We start from the raw sequence: 19748 nt of genomic DNA, 5'->3' as shown, positions 1-19748 counted from the left end.
GATGTCGGTACACCTTTATGAATAATTTATTTATCAAAAATAATAATAAATAAAAGCTGATTTCCGTGGAAACTCTGTCGCTACGTGCCAACGCACTCGTTCCGCATGGCTTCCCAAACCTTTCTGACATGTTTAAAAGTGTCTATGTGTACGTGGACGACCGTATGATTGCATACGATGTCTTTAGCATATGGCAAAGTCCTTAGTGATCTGACGTAAATAAACTTGTTTATGTTCTGCGGGGAGATACCCAGCTTGCGTGACGAAATGGCCATGTATACGTCATCCAACGCAATAATTCCTGAGGTTTTTGAAGATTTCACAATGTCTTGAACAACGTCACCTAGCGGATACAAAATTTGCATTTAATTATCACCGTTTTAAGAAAAATGGTTATTAACAACGTACTAACCTGTTACTAATATCTTACCAGAGATTAAATAGGCTCGGCTGTCGCATTTTGGTGGGAATTGTGGGAAAGGATATTCCTTGACTGACACATAGTATTGACTGTAAGGAACTCGAACAGGCCTGTCAATAGTAACCAATCCACCCTTGGAAATAATCATGTTAAAAACTCAACTTCGCTCATAGCGGTTTGTGACGAAGATGTGCAATTGCTATGTCATCAACACGTAACAATCGTAGGAAAGTGATGCTATTACAATAAACAAAGAGACCTGACACGAAACAATGCAATAGCCTATGTAAGTGAAACCCCGGTTAGTCCCAGTCTACTATACACAGGAACGTTTTCAAATGGTCGTTTTAGAGGAGTGGTCGCGTTAGTGAAATAAAATGCTACACATTGCAATAAAACAGTAGGTTCCGTATCGCGGTTAAGTGGTCGTGATAATGGGTTGGTCGTTAACTGAGGTTCTACTGTAATTATGCGTCATCATTTCTGGTGCGCTGTTACCAGCCCTCTAAAGACAGATAGATGCATTATTGCCATGTTCTGAAAAAAATCATGCACAATATTTCAAAAGAAAGTAAATTTCAAATCACAGCGTCATGCGAGATATTACTATGTACGCATGAGGTATCCCTATCTTAGCCCCAATGTCGGGGTAATCTCAACCAGGTGGATATACATTATCAACATTAATTTTTTATTCTATTTACAATATCAACAGTGTTCTTTGAAACCGCGCATATTTTTTACACGAAGACGCAATCTCGTCGCAACCCGGAAACTAAAAAAAGTATATTCTTAAATGGCATTTTGCCAAGCATAATCATACTATCGTTTGCTATTTATCGCATATTCTATTCTCTAATGCCATGATTTTATCATTTTACGTTTTGATAAGTTAAGAAAGATTCAGCATGGGAACCTGCTGGCCCCTTAGTAAAACGGTCCCTTTGTAAGTAATCCTTTAAGTGATTAATTAGACAGTGATATGCACAAATACGTACAACGAATTTCTCTGACGGCAGTCCAGGTAATGTATTCTCAACCAATTGATGCATGTTGATTATTACGTCATCTTCCGTCCGTAAAACGTATCTGTTGCATGAAACGAACGCGGGTATTAATCTCTAATTTGTAAAGTAGTTATCACACTATATACATCATTTACATATACCTGACGTTCGGACAGTTGCTTTTGATCCATTTCAAACCAGTTAGTAATTTACGAGTCGAATTTCTGATGTCATCCAATAGTGATGTAAGTAATACGTCATGATGGTGTTGCGACTCTTTCAAGGTTTCGTTAGAGAAAGGCTATCGAAGAATAAACGAAGAACCAGCAAGCCGGAAAAAATAAGAATTGGTTTCATATGAGTTACGCAATTGGACTATTTAATTATTTAATTATCTAACTACGTACTTCACCGCGTGGACTTTGACCAACCACGAAAAGACACGTCACTTGGCGATTTTGAGAGTATGTCTTCAGTTTACACCAAGTCTGACGTATTAAATTACGAAGTGACGTCATTGGTTCTTCCGAAAATATCAAAGCCAAGAGAAATATGGAAGGCTTCTGTTGTTTCAAGAATATAACAAAGTTCAATGACAACAAAATTTTCACTAAGTATATCACCAATTAATGTTCAAGATCTTTAGACAGCCCAGGAAATAGTTATAACACAAATATTAGGAGAAAAAAACGTATTAAAATATCATCACATTTCATGACTGTAATGTGCAGGTACCTTGCACACTGATGCAGTGTCAGTCGATACGTCAGTTTCAGGTCCTGCGACACGCTGCTTCGTTGCAAGAACGTTTTTCTGTCGTATTTGTGACGTTGCAATCATCATATTTTTCTGCAGTTTACAAACAAATTTGTTAGTCTTTATTCAGCGGACGAGACAGAGAAAGCGCTCATCATATCCAATCGTCATATCCACCTATCGGGGTGTATTAGATGGTAGTTAAACAACAAAATGCTGGTTTCTTTGCGCAGATTTGACTTTAGTCACCGCAAATTAGTTTAGAAAAGTTCTTCGGAAGTATAGCCTACAACGATTTGATCGCTTATAACAGCGGTTGGATACAAAACTTGTAAGTTGCTCATATTGTTTTATAGTCGTAGACGGAGGACTTATGCGATTCAAGAAAACCTTGTGATCTTTCAAATATCAGTTTGAGCTGATTATATCGAACAATGATCTTGATCTTTTTGTTTCTCTCCATTGCTGGGCCGCAGGGTTTAGAAATAATGCTATGGTCGTGGTGTGCGCCCCTATAACATTTTCACGAAAACTCTAATTTCATAAAATCTTTACACTCGAGCTGTAAATCGATAAAACGAAAAGAACCAGCAGTTTTGGCGATTGTGGAAAATGAGAAATACATTATTATTCGCTCATGCCAACAAAAAGCGCTGTTGTAAACGAATAAAAAGCGATTATTGAATGTACCGTGACAGTTTCAAAATTATATCGACACAATCTATACCCATTCGCAAAACTGCGTATAGTCTCAATATTATGTCAGATAGGTCTAAAGTTAGAATACAATGAGCGTATTGTTACGATTCATATAGCAAATAGCTGGATAGCATGGTAAACATAAATTAACCAAACTTTGGCGAAAAAAAAACAAGCCTAAGTGTGTTTCCATAACCCCGACCTCAAATATTTACAAAATTTGCGAACATTCAGGATTTCAAAGCAGTAACGCTCTTTTAGGTTCTTTGTTTCGCATCAACAGACGAGTATCGAAACCAGCTGTTCCTGGCAAGGTGTTAAAACCACCGTGGCTTGAGGCATGTTGCTTGCCAAAAACTTTTCGACAGAAATCCTGTTATCAGATTTTTGTTTAGGATTAAACTTGCGTAACCGGTAGAAACTTTTCGTGTGCTTTTACTGTATTTGCTGTCAGATTTGTGACTGACTGAAAGGTTTATCACAGGTCTGCAGGCTGTAATTGAATTAATTCGAATTCATGACATTGTTGCTTCGGTGAGTATAATAGAAACGTGGGTGCTGATAAACTCAGTCATTAATAAAAAGGTTTTAAAAAGTCTTAGCCGCTGATATTATCTGTTTGAAGGCACATATCTTCGTCTTTGTGTAAAATGTAAGTAACCATTGCGGTACAGATTACGATATCTTTGACTTTGTATAGCAAATTTGTAAGGTCACTGTAAGTTGCTGTATAAATATAACCGTGTGTATGTGGTTGACGCTACAAGGGATCATGCTATGCCTACAGTAGCAGCAAAAGTTAGCTTAGCCCTAACTAATACAGCTTAATTAAGTATTGTTATTAGTTTTATGTGAACGATTATATATCGTTCTGAAAGGCTGTGTTAAACATGACGAAATAAGTCTGTCTTGTTTTGAATGCGTTTGTCCTCAAATCTAGCTACTAAACTACAAGTAGCCTACTACCACAGAAGCGTTTATCAATTGGCTTCATGTATTGATTATTATTATAGATATTACAACTTTCAACGGGTTAGACGGTTTAACAAATGGCATAAGCAGAAAATACCCATTTCAACGTTATTAAAGAAATAAGATCAACAGCGGAAATCCGGAACAAAATCATAATTCTGGAATAAGATCATCACCGGATAGTACAAGACCAAGACCGTATTCAATTAAGTATGGTAAGAGCCCTCATTGCTCCAACGCAATTATTTCTAGGCCATATTGAATTTATTCTGGTGATGATAACATTCTGATCTTCATATAAAAACGCGTTTCCTGAAATAACGCCTCCGTCTTGAAGGTTTCGTAAATAACTTACAGTAAACAAAAGACGTGTTTAATCTGTCCGCGAAAGCCACCTGGACCACATGCAATGACAAATACAAAAAACGATTCGTCATCTTACCTTGGCATTTCCAGTTTGGGTTTCTGACAAATCCTCAACTATTTCGTCTGGCAGAGCGTTGACCAGTAGAATGTCCTTGTCTTGTATTCTCACGTAAACTTTGACTGGCGTTCGTTTTACGTTTCGAAGCATTCGAGAAGTCATTAGCAGTATCACTGAGGCAAAAGCCACAATAAACAAGAACATTGTATGGCTGTTTCTTGCAAGAACTCTTGCATTTCTACCGCTGGTCTTCACATGTCGTATTTGACGCTTTTTAAGGGATCCTCTCTCCATTGCGACACTTGTACGACTACTGTGCTTTGTAAGGTTGCGAGTCAAAAAGGTTTGTGGTCGTAGAGTTATTATTGCGTTGCTCCAGGGCAAAACGCGTATTGCATTGAAACCAGAAGATAAATAGGATGTTGTCTGAATGACATGACTAAGAAGCTTGTTTAGACGTGAGTAAAGAAGCCGTTCATTACATGCCCGATAACTGTTGGCAAGCAGTGAAGCACATTGCCAGTTCCAGTATCACCTAACCGCATGTAATTGCTTCCAAGTACTAAGCTTTCCATCGTCGCTACGAATAGGCCATGTTTCGAACTATTGTGTTGGCCTATTCGTTTCATATCATACGATTCCAAACACCTTTTTGGGTGGAAAAGTTTTGAACCTACCGGAGTAAAGTAAAATTCTCGTGAAAACTGATATGGGTGGGCTTTTTGCAAAAATACTACGTTTGCTGGTAACTTGTTGCTAGAAGCTTGCTTCAGTTTACGGTGACAACACACGCGTTTATTGGTCAGTCGGTATCGGTTTCTACCGTTTAATGCCTATTTATTGCTTGAAAGTTAAAATTATTAATAGTTGAATTCTGCCGATAGTGTGGTTACTTTGTACGTATGCATTCAGTCATACTCATGACCAATAGGCTGGGACTTCTTCAATGGTAGGTGCGTGTATTTATTTTGCGGGTACAAATGGCGCAACAAACGAAGTTAATGTGCAACCAGCCAACGCTCCAGACCGATAAGCTTTGTTACTTATCAAGAGAAATCATTTTTCTCAGCAGACGACCGAGTTGCCTTGAACTACTAAGTCTGCGCTAATAGCAGTAAGAAACCATTGTTGTGCGATAAATGCTTTGAAATGGCTAATTGTGACGGGATAGGTGATTTGGACGGAGTCGTAGAAGAGGATGCTTTTCACAATGACATCAATGACAAGTAAGTGGTGATGAAATTGTTTTTGATGTAGCTTCGCCTAACATGTATAAGATTACACGAGTAGTGGGCACCGCGAATCTGATCATAGTTTTAACGGTGCCATTATGGTAATGACGTCATGCACGCTAATGGCGCTAATTTGATGAAATCGAAGGAATGTTTCGATTAAATTCAATTCTATAGAGCCCGTCAGGCTACCTGTGTTATAGTTAGCACCTGGCGAATTCGTCATAACAAACTATGCCCAACGATTCGACAAAAACTAGTGGAAGCTGTAGGTTGGACTTGTCATTGCGTAGCTGTAGCTTTTGAGTTAGTCAGCCGACAAACTTGACAGATTATTTCTGAAAGCTTCATGAGCTCGAAATAACCAGCTTGACTGAAGCTGCTCATAAACGTATAGTTCTCACTGGGACCAGCCTCCCATTGCCGTTTGGAGTAAACAGACGATTGTGACGTCAGCTCGAGCTCATTATGTCTCCAAACAAAAAAGCGTGATCTGTGGAGATAAAGCTTGTCTGCGTTACCTTGGATGCGCAGCGTTTAAAAACCTGTTTTTAGAAATATTTAATCGAATATTATAGCTGCTAGTTGGTTAGTGGAATTCCTGTTTTAAAACTCAAAGTTTTGTGTTCAGTAACAACGAAGGGCCTTCGCCATTCAGAAAGATTCGAACAAAATCTTACTACCGGGCAATTTCGACCCCGCCAAAGATACGGATACAGCCGTCGTTACCCAGCGTGGAAGAACCCAGTAAGGTACGTCTATTAAAGCTAGGCTTTGGGTAAACTCTATCTTGTAAGGAGAAATAGTAAATTTGCCTACGCTATGTATCGTTTAGCGTGGAATGGAATGTGCTTTATTGACCTAGTCACTGTCTTGTGATCCTGTCTGTTATCGTAGCCTACTGCTTTCAATGGTTAAGAGCTAGACTATGTGGTAGTTGTACCGTACATTTTTTTGCGTAATATTGTTTTGTTCAATTAAGTGGTGATGCTACATTTGAAACATTTTGCCTAACTAGAATGTACTTTACGGTGTTATTTCAGCATGACGTAATTTTATCGCTGACCGACAAACAGTTACTGTATCAAAAAGTAAAAGAAAAAGGGATTTTAAATGACGTCACTGATGACGAAGACATAGAAGAAGACGAATTATCACCTGGTAAAAGAAAGCGGTTTCATAGCATTATCCTAGTGACTCAGTGCGTTAAAAGTTGTGGAAAAAAACATTTTTGATAACATTTTGATGATAACATTTTCGTAGGCTGCTGTTTGAAAAGAGGAGGCACATTACGTCAGAGTTGGATATTTCAGCCTCACGTGCAGGAAAGTCTGATTGTACAGAACATGAGTTCAAAAGAAAAGAAACGACAGGAGGTGGGAATTATTTTGATTTGCTTTAAACCGGTGTAGGGTCAATTCAACCCCGTTTAACCCAACCCTACTTTAACTTAAGGTCTTAGGTTTAACGAAATCATAACTTGGCAAGTTGACAAGGGGTTGAGTTATGAAACTCTTGGAACCGTCCTTAGACAGACGAAATGCTCGTAAACTTCCGTTAGCTTTTTGAAAGATTTGAATTGCTGTTCAAGTGCTGTTATTAACGGTTCCTTATCCTTGAAGTATTTTATATGAATACTAGCAGTATACGTTGAAGATGCGAAATATTTCATAAAAGATGACTGTTCTATTGTTTGAATGGTGCTGAACATGAGTAGTCAACTTACAAACCGTCTACGCAGAACAACCGAACGACTTTTTAGTTTTGAAATGACCTTAGGCGGATTCTGCGGTTTTGTGTAGCTCCCCCAAGGAATGTTATATCAAATCGTATCATGGCATTTTCGACACAAGTGTTATATTGTTATATATGAAAATGGCATCGCGTTTGACAGTACCTGGCCAAGCTAAATGACGGTTTGTATGTTACACAAAGTTTAGCAATTTTTTTGGAACTGAATACCAGTTAATATGTATCAACTATAAGTTGATCTTACCAACGTAATTGTCCATTTCCCTATGGTCCTAATTACGTCTGCATATAAATAGCACATAAGGCAGCAATCTGACGTTTACCAATCCGTTTCAGGCAATGTTTGAGCTTATTACGTCAGAGTCGTCTTATCTACGTAGTCTGAACGTATTGGTGAATTGCTTCATGTCGTCAGAAGAACTTCGCGCTTGCATCACCAGCACCGAATATCATCATTTATTCAGCAACGTTGAAAATGTCAGGGCGGCAAGCAGACGGTACGTGGTTCAACTCCTCAGCCGAATAGGACACCTTTAACAATGCATTTATTCCGCATTTTCATTAGATTTCATTCTGCACTGATGAAACGACGAAAATCGTCCTCTATCGTCATTGATGACGTGAGCGATATCGTCATTGACCAAGTGCAATCGAACAGATTCGCTCCTTATATTACGTACTGCTCGAACGAAACATATCAACAGCGCGCGCTGCAGCGATTAATGTGAGACGAATTCACCGTATTCTATGCATTGAAATGATCTTAAATTCAGATACTGTAGGTTCTATTCTTCTTAACCGTTTTTATATGACTAATAACGTGAATTTATCTTATGAGTTATGACGTAATTTAAAATAAGCATGACATCACAGGCGAGAGAATGAAACATTCGTCGATATTCTTCGCAAATTGGAAAGCAGTCAACAATGCGCGGGACTTCCCCTACATAGCTTCTTGTTGTTGCCGATGCAGCGAATCACAAGATTACCTTTGTTGATTGACGTACGCGCCGGTAGCTTAGCTTGAAGAGGGTACAAGTTGGTGCCTTGAATATTCACATTCCTTTATCTGTTTCAGAATAAACATAGGCCATTTTACTTGGCAGTGAGATACGTTTTTTGAACCAATTTTTTTACAGACCATTCGACAACGTTGTGATGTCACAATGCCGCAGTACGACGTTGCGTCACGGGCGCTGCGAGAAACAACCAACTTGGTTAAAGTAAGGACAAATGTCGATTTATATTAGGTTGGCTGCAGAATATGACAATGAACAACGAAGAAAAGTCTGAAAATCAGCGTAATTATAAGCATAATCGTTGTAATTTTGTAGATTTGCAATGAACGGGCTAAATCTCTCGAACGCACGGAACATATGATTCAGCTTCAACAACAGCTCGAATTCAAGTCGTCAAGGGTGAGTGAGAATATCACGTGATGACAGCATGATTCCAGCTAAAAAGCGTTTTGAGCTTCAAAAAAACGTTATACCTGGTTTTATTTCTTAGTCTTTTCCTCTCGTCTCTGCCCAGCGATATTTGTTGAAGAGCGGGGCACTGATCAAGTCTTCCGACGAGTCCGTGCTCGGGTTTCGACGAGTGTCGAAGCAGGAACTCAATTTATTTCTATTTAACGACGTTTTAATTATTACAAGAAAGAAAAGGTACGTGTGACGTCACTATTTTACCGCCGACATTTTCGATGAAGCGTTCCGTCAGTTTGTGAGATAGTAATCGCCTTTCGCATTTGACAATCTTGCTCTTTTTTTCTCCAAAGCAAAGACACGTTTTCGGTCACCGACTACTGTTACAAAAACCGACTCAGTGCGCGTGAGATCATTGACGACGTCACCAACTCCTTTGTGCTGATCATGGAGAAGAATCAGGTAATGTTGTATGACGACATTGAACGTGGCAGCACGGCAGCTGATCACAAGTCACAGCGAATGAACTTTTTCTAGCAGAAACTTAGGCCAAATAAGGTTAGCCCCACCTCACCCAGAGCGGTCAGCCTCACTCAATATTCAAACTATTATAGTTTTACTGAACTATTCTTGTTACATCGAAACACAACCTCAAACTGCATAAAATTACAAAATTGCTTTTTTGATGCAAACATACGTCCTGTGCTTTGGTCGATGTCACATAAATGCCAGTTTTGAAACGCCGTATACTCATATTCATATCACAAATTAAATTAACATCTTCCTGTATCCCGACTGACAACGAAATTTGTGTTTCATTTGTTGACGCGTTGACCAACCAGACTGTAGACTGCAGTGTATTGTTGACAATTTTATACTTTTGCCAATGCTCTAATTTATCAGGTTAGGATATTCGGTTAACATTACACGCCTCGTTATTACGCGTTATTATTGGCGTAAAAACAAAAATAATTCAAAGTTATGAGTTTTTTTCGTTTTCATCTTTGAGCATATTGTTTCGAACGAAGTTATGCCTACCGTAGCCTATTACTGTCACCATTTTCTTCGATGAAAAACGTGCCATACGTATATCACTTTATCATAAATTCGCTACCGCCTAGTTTTAAACACAAGGACTGAGAAGTACTACTTCAGGCAAAGGTATGTTGTGATTACCCAGCTTTCAGACTTAATTTTAATCAGGAGGGACAAAGAATTGAAATGCGCCTCGAAGCGGATAAACCGAACATCAAAGCGCGCTGGATGATGGCGCTACAGCCACAAGTTCCTCACAAGATTACACGCGAAACTATGCAAGTAAGTAAATTATCCAAACTTATGTTTTGTTGTTGTGTTGTGAAAGTGTGACTAAGAAATGACATAATGATTAAATTTTGTTACTCAGGTCGAAGTTATTCGGTCATTACTAACTGATGAAACGGATATGACATCATTAAAAGTGAGTGTTGGTGTGAGTGTGAAGTTTTTTTAAATTACAGCGAAACGGTTTTTACAATTTGTTTCATAGGTCTTGGATGTGTATATTGTAATCAAGACGACACCTGACGGGTGGATATTTGGCGAACGGTTATCCGATGGATGTCGCGCTTGGTTACCTTCTACCCACGTTAAGGAGATCCTGAGCGAAAGAATTCGCCAAAGAAACTTACAAAGACGCTCACGTTTATTAGGGGAAGAGACATTAATATGACGAAGAAAAATTTTTTAACTATATTCTCACAAGTTCCTTCGAATACTAAAGATGTAATAGATTTACTCAAATATTTTTTACTTTGAGAATTTACTCGTTTGTGGCTCTCTTCTTCCCAATAATGCTCATTCATACTTCTCACGCTGCCCCTGGGAACAGTAGACTACCCAACACATCGTGTTAAATGCTACGAAGGATGCTTGGATGGACGTACTTCGCTTTTCCGCTTAAAATAGAAATTATTTTGATGTATACCCTGTTTTAAAATTAGTTCAAGCTTCTAATTGCAGACCGTCGAGTGTTATAATACAGTTGCTTTGAAACAGCCCTGCTCCGCTTTTTCACTGAATGTCAGCGCCCTTTTGTGTCGGAGGAGTCTCTTGAACTAGTCGAGCAAGTGCTTTTGTGGCGTTTATATATTTACTGATAAACGTTGCTGTAACCGCGTTTCCCCAACGAAGACTAAACGAAAAGATCTCTTGATTTTAAGTTGTAGAGTTCTTGTGTTCTGCTTGGACGAACTTGTCAGAAATTAAGATTGGTTGTTTGGAGCAATCTTGCCTCTTGAGTCTGTCTGTGCCGATCGTGGGTTTATGTTCGTCTCACATCAAACACAGCGCGACAGACTTGCTCTTTTTGAAGACAGCTTGGTTGTAAGTAAAGCAGAGAATGGGTTTATTTGAGCTTTGTAGATTTCTTACACTTTTCCGCACTCAAAACTTATCAGAGTCTATGCTAGGTTTTTATAATTAACTTAATGGCCGCAGTTCAATTGAATATACCCGGGTAATTTTTCGCTTTTCGAAAGCAGGGAAAACTTTCTCACGCTAAACGCGGTCGTATACTTTCTGCTGTCTGTTCGGTTTGAAAAGGGCAACTATTGTCGTTACGCAATAAACTAAATACAATATAGGCTACTTATATCATCAAAATAAGGCCTTTTCTTGACAGCCCGTTGTAGATTAGATTGCATCATTATGGAGCTATAAGGACGCAAAATTTGAGAATCATAGAAAACAGGAAAAGAACGCAAACCCAGAGATAAATGTCTAAGTTGTCAAGTATAGAATAGTAAAATGCAGAGTTTCCATTTTAATCTGTATATGAAAGTCGAATGATTGGGTTCGGCGTAATTACTTCCAGCTTGTTTCGTGTATATTGATTGTAATAACACCTCACAAAGGTAACTTGACAAAGATCAAGAAAGAAATGTAATACAGAGAAGTTTCTTTCAAGTACAAGCACAATGTAATTGGTTGTCACAACTATTTCTCCCAGGTGGATTCTTATCATAATGGTTTGTAATCAAAATTGACTGTTTCGATTTTCCCAAATGGCTTTGACAGCGCTTTGTTATAGCCTACTTTCAATAGTTAACTGTCTTCTGTACTGTATTTTAAGTTATATAAAAGAACACTGATCATTGTGTATGCGTTATTTTTAAGTTTTTATACTGATCACAACAAAGCTATACAAAAATGAATATAATGATAAAAATGGTTTCATGTTTGCAGCATGTTTCAGGCGCCGTCGCGTGTTTCAATTTCTCAATTACTCTTCTACTATCCCAACCTGCTACAAGAACCGGCTCAAAGCAATGAATATAATTTATTAAAACGATTCTTTCAGACTCTTTATAATCTCAACAGCTTGACATGCTGCGGCGTAAAAACGAAGCAGGCAGTTACGTTTCCTGACCGGTGTGACTTCATTCATCTTTGTCTTCGTGCCTCGTGACCGTGACGTAATAGACCCAGTACACTACATTGAAAGTGAAAAAGGTGCAAAAATAACCGACACGAAAGAAGACGTCCAAATGTGCCACGTCACGTCGTAATGTTGTCACTGTCTTGAATTCGCCTCGTGCCGGAAGAAGAAATTTGATCTGGAAAAAAAGAGCATATAGTTTTTTACTTGTATAGTCTATAAGCCTATTTTTCACAGTGTATTTATCTGCGATTGAATTGCAATTGCTTATTTTTTTGTGCTGCTTTTAGCAAGCTAGTGGTATTCAAAAACCATTTCAATACAATTAAGGCCCAGCTACTTTGGAGCCTGTAAGGAAGGTGTTTCTTAAATGTAAAAACATGCCAAATGGTTTATTAATCCCATATACGAAGCAGCCTATTTTATTGAAAATTGTTGTTTGAGCTTTGCATCGAGAATGGCATGAAACGTCACAAATTGTATCTTGTGTGAAACCCAAAGATTCACATAATTTTTTTGACTAGCACAGTATCCTATATGTGCAAACGTATAAATTTAACACACGATTGAACGAATCTGACCGCTCTGCTTGTTATCTTAGTGTTGTTTTCAATTTCCTCACAATCACGACTGTTTGAGCTCTGGGGCGACATCTGTGACGTGTGTCGAAACACACTGGCAAGATTGTCGTTGATTTTTTGATGTCTAAAACTATATGTGAAGAAGAAAGATTAATTAAAGACCGAAGAACTTCGTTTTATTGTAATATAACTTTTAATTAGTTAAATTAAAAAAATTTTCGCAATACTTTAAAAATTTTACAACAACCTGTTGCCATTCGCTTGCTTTTCTGAAAATATATCAGCAAGAGAAGTTTTCTTTTGCTCTTCCCACTCGCTTTGGCTTCCCTGTGAAACGACATTACAAAAAATACCCTCCCTTGCGTGACCAAAACAACGCAGCTTACCCTTGTCCTTTTCCCAAATTTTGCCCTGAATTCTTCGGTTTGTTTCTTCATGCGCTTTGTCATAATGAAATTCAAAACACAAAATTCCATAACGGTGGAAAATACAAAGAGAAAACAGACCCAAAGATAAATGTCCATTGCTGTTAGATACGACACCTAGTGACCACGAAGCAATAAAACAACTTGTTCAAATAAAACTTTTAAAATAAAAACAAACCAAACAAAAGTGGAAGTGGAACCGACAGCTTTTACCGCCATGAGGTTTATTTTGAACTTCTAAGTTTTCTACCTTTGGAAATGTTGCCTTCAATCCAGTAATTATTGTTGATATCGTTAATACAGACGTGACACCTACGAAATCATCAATAGCGATTATTACAGTACTTTAATAATTAACGCTACTCTATAGATGACGTAAATGTAATGTATTTGCGACTCTCCGTGCAATATTAATAAATATTCGGTTTAAATGTTCAAACTTAATCCCAGTTTCATCGCTTCATAAGCGATGAAAAGTTTGCCCGCTATGACGACCGAGCTTTGGGAATTAAGATTAACGTTTTAACAAGCAGCTGCCCTGCCCCTGCCAACTCTGGGTTTTTGTAAATATCCTGTCGACTGAGACATTGATTCATGCGATGCTGCCAAATTCCCAAATTATACCACCAGTCACACAGTAAGTATAACTTTGGCTTAAGAAATTTCAGCGACCTATTTTTATACGTGATCGTTGTGATGTAATAATAGCGTGACAGAAAAAACACTGCTTGACACCGGCTCCGGGTTCAGGACGATGTCAACCGTTTAATAAAGATCCCGTGTGTCCTTCCAGCAACAGACCAGGATTTAGGGCTTAGGCAGAGATTAGCAAAAGTCCTGTGAGAGTTTGGATTTGGCAGTAACATAGAGAAATAATTGCACCGTCTTTGACTGCACGTACCAAAGGTATTTGCTCATAACATACCCATGGCCACTCTAGCCGGGACAGACTTGGGGTCAATCCACATTCCGAGGCCTGCCAGGAGGACCATGATCATGGCCGGGAAGTAAGATTGGAAGAAGACAGAGATTAGATATCTCTCCAGCTCGAAGCTCACTTGGAGTTGGGATCTCACTCCTGCATATAATCACAAACCAACTCCATGAGTATGAGATCCAGCACCTAGAAGTACCTTAGATCTCCTTGCGGTACCCTAAAGTTTACCTAAAACTCTTGTCGATTCGTCGTCGATGGTCCGATTTTTCGTACTGAACTTGTGATGAACGAGTCGAAACTTAGGCATGCTTTCAACCAGCCTCGCGTCCATAAAGAGGCCAGTCTTGTGATTTCTGATATTCCATTGCAGTGTCATTTCTTCTGTATTGTATCCCACTGCAAGATACGGAAAAAACTGTTGGTATTTAAGCTTAAAATTCAGAATTACTATGTGAAATTTTCATGCGTTTACTTACAACTTTGAAACGTCAGGTAACATTTTTCAGTGTCAAGGGGGAAATTGTAAAGATTCATTTGGCAGGCCACGGTGGTTGTTATCCTGACAAAGATTAAACGGTTTTGAGACCACGCTTTATCTGCTTCTGATTAAGCAAAAACTTTTTGATCAACTTACTTGAAACTGTACCAAATTTCGCCGTTGCTAAATAACCTTAAGACAAGGTTATCAACCGATGTTGAATGGAGAAAAGATTTTTTTGATCCGACCACATAGAGGTCTATGAATGCAGAAATTCAACTATGTTGGTTACGTTTCTCGTCAAACTCATTTGTGAAATTCTTTATCGCGTTCTCATACAGTACTATCAGCATAACCTATTCTACAACATATCATTCCGATGTATAGATAACCGTCCATATATGATCCATATACACTATGGATGCTTTTAGCACCTACTTTAAACGTTACACCATAAAAATAAATCACCTGGCACCCAAATTTTATCCACAAGACGACTGGGCAACACAATGCTCGTGTTGTTACCCTCTGCGGCAAAGGTCAGTCTCGGGTCAACCCAGTTTTCGTGCATACAAAGGGTAAAGGTCAAATCCTGCGTCAAAAAGTTTGACCATCATTTAATTTTTCTGCATCATGCAGATTATTTGTGGATAAGCCAACAAATCTTAATTATGGCGACATGTCTAATCTTATGAAATGCTAACAATGTGTGTCCTAAAAAAGGATCGTTTCACAAGATATTACAAGTGTGTTGGTTACAACTGTCACTACATAAACTTGTAAATATCCCAACCATGTTCTTTTCCGAAATGTCCGTGATGCTCTCAATCATTAGCGCCAGAGTCACTTCCATTGGTTTTCCTACGAAAGACAACGTGATCAAATTATACTTCGGTAATGCTTATTCCCAAAGAATCAAGGCCCTATATGACAATGTAAAGCGATCAATAACCATGCTGATTAATGGAGACAACATTCGCGTAATCCCCTGCTATTGAGTCTGGGGAATCGAATTTTGCCAGAGCTGCCCAAGTTCTTGACGCAATGTCAGTCATGATACAGCTAAGAAAATCGCACGTTATAGGACTACGATGGCAACTGGAAAGCAAGCCAAAATTAAGCAAGATTCTTTCCTGCAGTGTTGGATAGTTCTAAAACAGCGGTTCCCAAACTGGGGTCCGCGGACCAACTGGGGTCCGTAAAGAAGTTTCAGAGGGTCCACAATGAGAATTAGTTTTTAAAGCAGTTTCAGAGGGAGGATATAGTACACGACATGAGACTTGCGCTATCCAAAACCAAACCAAACATTGATTGTAGCAAAACAAGTGCACCCATCCCATTAAACGCTTATCGTATTTGATAGTTTTTGCCTTTTCTTTCATTTGTGTGGTTTTTGTAATTTTCCTATACCATTCTTTGATTTTTATAGGGCCACGAAATATCAAAATAATTGCAAAGAGTCCATTCTTTGATTTTTATAGGGCCACGAAATATAAAAATAATTGCAAGGGGTCCGCCAGGCAAAATTTTTAGAAAAGTTTGGGAACCGCTGTTCTAACAGGTCATTATATGCGTCACAAAGCACATTGTTACGTTTAGAAACGCACTTGAGTTACGCTACTTGTAGGTTGGTTGCCAGCAGAAACTAACGTAAATAAAACCACAGCATGAATACATGTTTCTATGATTCTTTGCCCCTTATAATTGTTAACTGGTTTTAACAAGCACATTGCATCGAACTGAAAACTAAATCTATTTACGTGTCCTTATACGTACGAGGTTCTACAGACTAAAGTTCTAAAAATGTCTCTTAATTATGACAATTATCAGGTGACCGTCATTTTTGTATTTGTTGTGGGCTGGTTCCTTGTTCCATGCAGCCCTTGCAAATATTTATGAGCGACACTTGCATTGTTGTAAGTCTTACGACTAGTAAAAAATCGACCTAATTATTTTAAGAGAAAGAAAGGAGGAAGGAAACAGATGTTTTGGATTTTTCAACGTTTTCCGTGTTTTTCGGCGATATAAGGCAAGGATATTACGCTGTTATGTTGCCACAATTAGCTCTGCCAGGATAATTGATATTGGACATATTGATAATTGGACTCGAAATACTTTAAATGCATTAACGAACTAAATCCACGTTGATTAACGGTAAACGGTCCCGTTAAGTCAATGCTGTCGTGTTTGTTTTTCTTTATTTTCAAGTTGGCTATTTGGTTAAATCGATGAAATTGTGCTGTTTGGATTTAACTGTAATTACATAGATTAATTCAGAAAAATCGATTTGCTTAATATTGTGATCTATTTTTGCTTAATTTCATGACAACTTTTCTTGTATTTCGAGCGTTTTTGCACGGTTGTTACCTTCTGGTTTTTAGTAAAAATAATAAGGTAAATAATTCCTTGAAAAAGAGAACAAAACATTTTCCCAAATATAAAGTGTAGCAAACGAAAGCTTGGTAGTTCAAAGTGAAGTATAGATTTGTGCATCTTGCTTTTTAGGAGTTTTTACCTTCATTATCTGGCCTAATGCTCAGCTCATACGCGTGATCGTTCAATAACTCCTCAATCTGAGCAGTTAACCCGGTCCCGTGTCGGTCAGATCGCGACGCGTAATACGTCTCAATGCTACGATCTTGAAAAAACTTATAAGTCATTATGCGGCGATAAAAACTTACGCAGCTAAAATATTGATCAAAAATATCGATCGGAATTAGAAACTTGTCTTTGTTACCTGTATCTGCTGGATATTCTCTTTCGTTGCTGATTGGAATCGACGTCACCATTTCTTTTAAGAGCACAACGATGACGACATGATTAAGCCTATCAAAATAATTTACGTCATAGAAATTTTGCTAAAGTGAATGTGAATACAAGAAGTGATTTTGTCTTAATTGTTCATTCTTAAGGGTAAATTTCTAAAATAGCCAACAAATTGGAAACTTGTCGGCTATCGCGTGTTCCACATGAAGATTAAGTGCCGGCTGCCACAATAATGGCAGACATTCTCATAAATTATTAAAGAATAATTGTCGCCAATATATTTACTATTTTCAACTAACATTGCAACAAGATTTTGTTCTTGGTTCAATATATAATCACGATCAGAATTTTTTATTTCCAAAGCTCAAACTCTTCAATATTTCCAAACAATGACAAATTTAGTATCGATTTTTCGCATAATTTATTTTCTTATGATGCCAACTTTATGTCGCGTCGTTGGAAATTGATCGAATGCGACTGTTTTAAAAAATCAGTTAAAGTAAATTTGACTTCGGTAAATAATAAGTTATACGATTGATTAATACTTTTATAAGCCTTGAAAAAAAAATCAATTGTTTTTAAACCGTTTTGTATAAAGATGTTTTTAAACTTTATCCAAGGTAAACTGAATTGAGACAAAGTAAACATATGTATGTACATACATGAATAAAACAAACCACGTTGTTAAAAGTATACTGTTAAAACCTATATGTTTTAATTCTTCAAATCTTTTATGAAAAAAATAAAAACAAGGCAAAAAACAACAAAAATAGAAACAGGCTTACAATAGCGTTAATCTGAAAACAAAATGACATAAATAAGCTAAGCCGTTTTCGAATATTTAAAACTAGGCCTAATTAATCGGTCCGCATTCGACGTTGAACTCAACAAAGGTAGACGGGAAAATGACAAAACCATGAACGAGGGAAAAAGCCAAAATTTACGAGTAAGTATGTTTCACTAATTTCCTCTTTACTAAATGATCGACGTGATTTTAAGTTAATGAAGTATTTTAGAAAAAAATGTAATATCTCTAAAAGAAATTTGCAGATCTATAAACGTTGGCAATTAACGGTTTTCTAAATTTCGCAAATATAAATCTGCACACAAAAAGCAGCACAGCGAGGTTCCATCGTTTAACGAGTCAAAATTGTTAACCCGCACAAGAAAATAAAAAATAGATAATTTTAACATGGAAAAAGCTTTAAATCTTTTATAAGCACTTACAAAGAAAATATATTTCAATAAACATCATGTTCTTGAGGACACAAACTGTACTTACACATTTCTCATATTGTCTTCTGGTACAATGGATTGTTGCCTTCACTGACACCAAATCTTCACAGATAATGTCAACTCCAAAAAGACAAATTAAACCGTCCTTAAAACGCCTCCAATCAAAAAACTACAAACCATAGCAAAAACTATAACAAATAGCTTTGCCGACCTTACTGTGAATTTTGGTGTAAGGAAATTGCAACAACAAGTTTCCTAACGACCAGAGTATCCCTAGACACAAGCAGCAAATTCCAACTTCATGGCGACGTTTGTACGTATAACGTATACATTTAATGCTGACATTAAGTGTTTACAATGTTTTGTTTTCATTAATACCCTAAGAAGTTAGTCGACGAAGTAGCTGGGCTGGGCTTTGGGCTTTGTTTATCGATAAAATCTATATCTTGGCGAAATATCTGGCTTGAACCATTCTTTACGTATTGTATTGTGCAGTTAGCAAATCTCAAGGTTCGCCGTAACATTGTTTAGATTGCTGCAGTTTGCCGAAGTAAACAAATTTACCGTCTTGAATGAAGTTCTATTTTTTCAGATGTGTTAAAAACTTGGTGACAAACATAAACACCCTATTCCTCCATCTAAAAGCGATTTCACATAGAAAAAAGGAGAACAAGTTCTGCGCCTAAATGCAGTCCAGCACGACCAAAAGTACTTATACCGGCCTACCTGCCTTCAGCCTTTTTCTTCTTTATAAGCGTGCGTTCTCGCCGCTTAATACGCTGTCTACGAGCCTACGACCGGCGGGGAAGTATATAATTAAATCAGATTCAATTAAAAGACTTCTTCTTTGATAAGTTCAACATTCAACAAGAAGTTCAACATAACGCTGCAGTTTATCAGCTTTCACTGTGTTCAGCCGTTGCATGGTCTGTGGCACCACTGCTTTGCTGCTGCGTGCGTCCGTCTGCACGTGATCTGTACATGCGTCGAAGATGATATATACGTATATATATATGATCATATACGTCACAAATCTTCTTATAAGGCTTTGATTAAAAGTAACTCATGCATTATAATACTTGCCTGAAAAACTCAAAAACGCCAAAACGTGTTAATAACAGAATCGATTCTGTATAGGCATGACATGATGGCTTGACTGACTTTGTCACCTATTTTACTTTTGACCTGTTCCGTCTTACGATGATTGTCTTGGGATGAAA

At 37.8% G+C, this 19748-nt stretch overlaps 3 protein-coding genes across 5 annotated transcripts; 1 reads left to right on the top strand and 2 right to left on the bottom strand.

Moving 5' to 3' along the window:
- Window positions 1-2: 2 nt before the first annotated feature.
- On the bottom strand, window positions 3-4595 carry LOC143449777 (beta-1,3-galactosyltransferase 5-like). Of its 2 annotated transcripts, none has more exons than XM_076950100.1 (7): window positions 4298-4595; window positions 2164-2277; window positions 1836-1991; window positions 1590-1729; window positions 1420-1510; window positions 413-554; window positions 3-343 (listed from the first exon to the last, which is right to left on the bottom strand). In XM_076950100.1, the coding sequence occupies exons 1-7, from the start codon at window positions 4571-4573 to the stop codon at window positions 81-83; spliced, it is 1182 nt and encodes a 393-aa protein (XP_076806215.1). In that variant the 5' UTR covers window positions 4574-4595; the 3' UTR covers window positions 3-80. The 2 variants fall into 2 exon arrangements, with proteins under 2 accessions (XP_076806215.1, XP_076806216.1); XM_076950101.1 differs by having other exon boundaries at window positions 431-554.
- LOC143449774 (rho guanine nucleotide exchange factor 26-like) lies at window positions 3292-10881 on the top strand. 2 transcript variants are annotated; one of them, XM_076950097.1, is made up of 16 exons: window positions 3292-3535; window positions 3897-4070; window positions 5352-5505; window positions 6143-6263; window positions 6555-6672; window positions 6775-6887; window positions 7600-7760; window positions 7829-7987; window positions 8137-8266; window positions 8403-8486; window positions 8598-8681; window positions 8773-8927; window positions 9041-9149; window positions 9891-10004; window positions 10093-10146; window positions 10216-10881. In XM_076950097.1, exons 3-16 carry the CDS (start codon window positions 5429-5431, stop codon window positions 10396-10398), a joined length of 1662 nt encoding a protein of 553 aa, XP_076806212.1. In that variant the 5' UTR covers window positions 3292-3535; window positions 3897-4070; window positions 5352-5428; the 3' UTR covers window positions 10399-10881. The 2 variants fall into 2 exon arrangements, with proteins under 2 accessions (XP_076806212.1, XP_076806211.1); XM_076950096.1 differs by having other exon boundaries at window positions 5349-5505.
- Window positions 10882-11997: 1116 nt separating this feature from the next.
- LOC143449423 (gamma-aminobutyric acid receptor subunit rho-2-like) lies at window positions 11998-18795 on the bottom strand. Its single transcript, XM_076949627.1, has 14 exons — window positions 18575-18795; window positions 17264-17352; window positions 17042-17164; window positions 15320-15387; window positions 14995-15118; window positions 14683-14785; window positions 14525-14607; window positions 14277-14444; window positions 14037-14189; window positions 13362-13423; window positions 13073-13228; window positions 12934-13013; window positions 12687-12816; window positions 11998-12283 (listed from the first exon to the last, which is right to left on the bottom strand). The coding sequence occupies exons 1-14, from the start codon at window positions 18583-18585 to the stop codon at window positions 12107-12109; spliced, it is 1527 nt and encodes a 508-aa protein (XP_076805742.1). The 5' UTR covers window positions 18586-18795; the 3' UTR covers window positions 11998-12106.
- Between the last annotated feature and the right edge of the window lie 953 nt (window positions 18796-19748).

Source organism: Clavelina lepadiformis, chromosome 3, assembly GCF_947623445.1.
Source record: "Clavelina lepadiformis chromosome 3, kaClaLepa1.1, whole genome shotgun sequence".
In the NCBI taxonomy this organism is placed as follows: domain Eukaryota; kingdom Metazoa; phylum Chordata; class Ascidiacea; order Aplousobranchia; family Clavelinidae; genus Clavelina; species Clavelina lepadiformis.
This window is presented reverse-complemented; position numbering and strand designations above follow the sequence as displayed.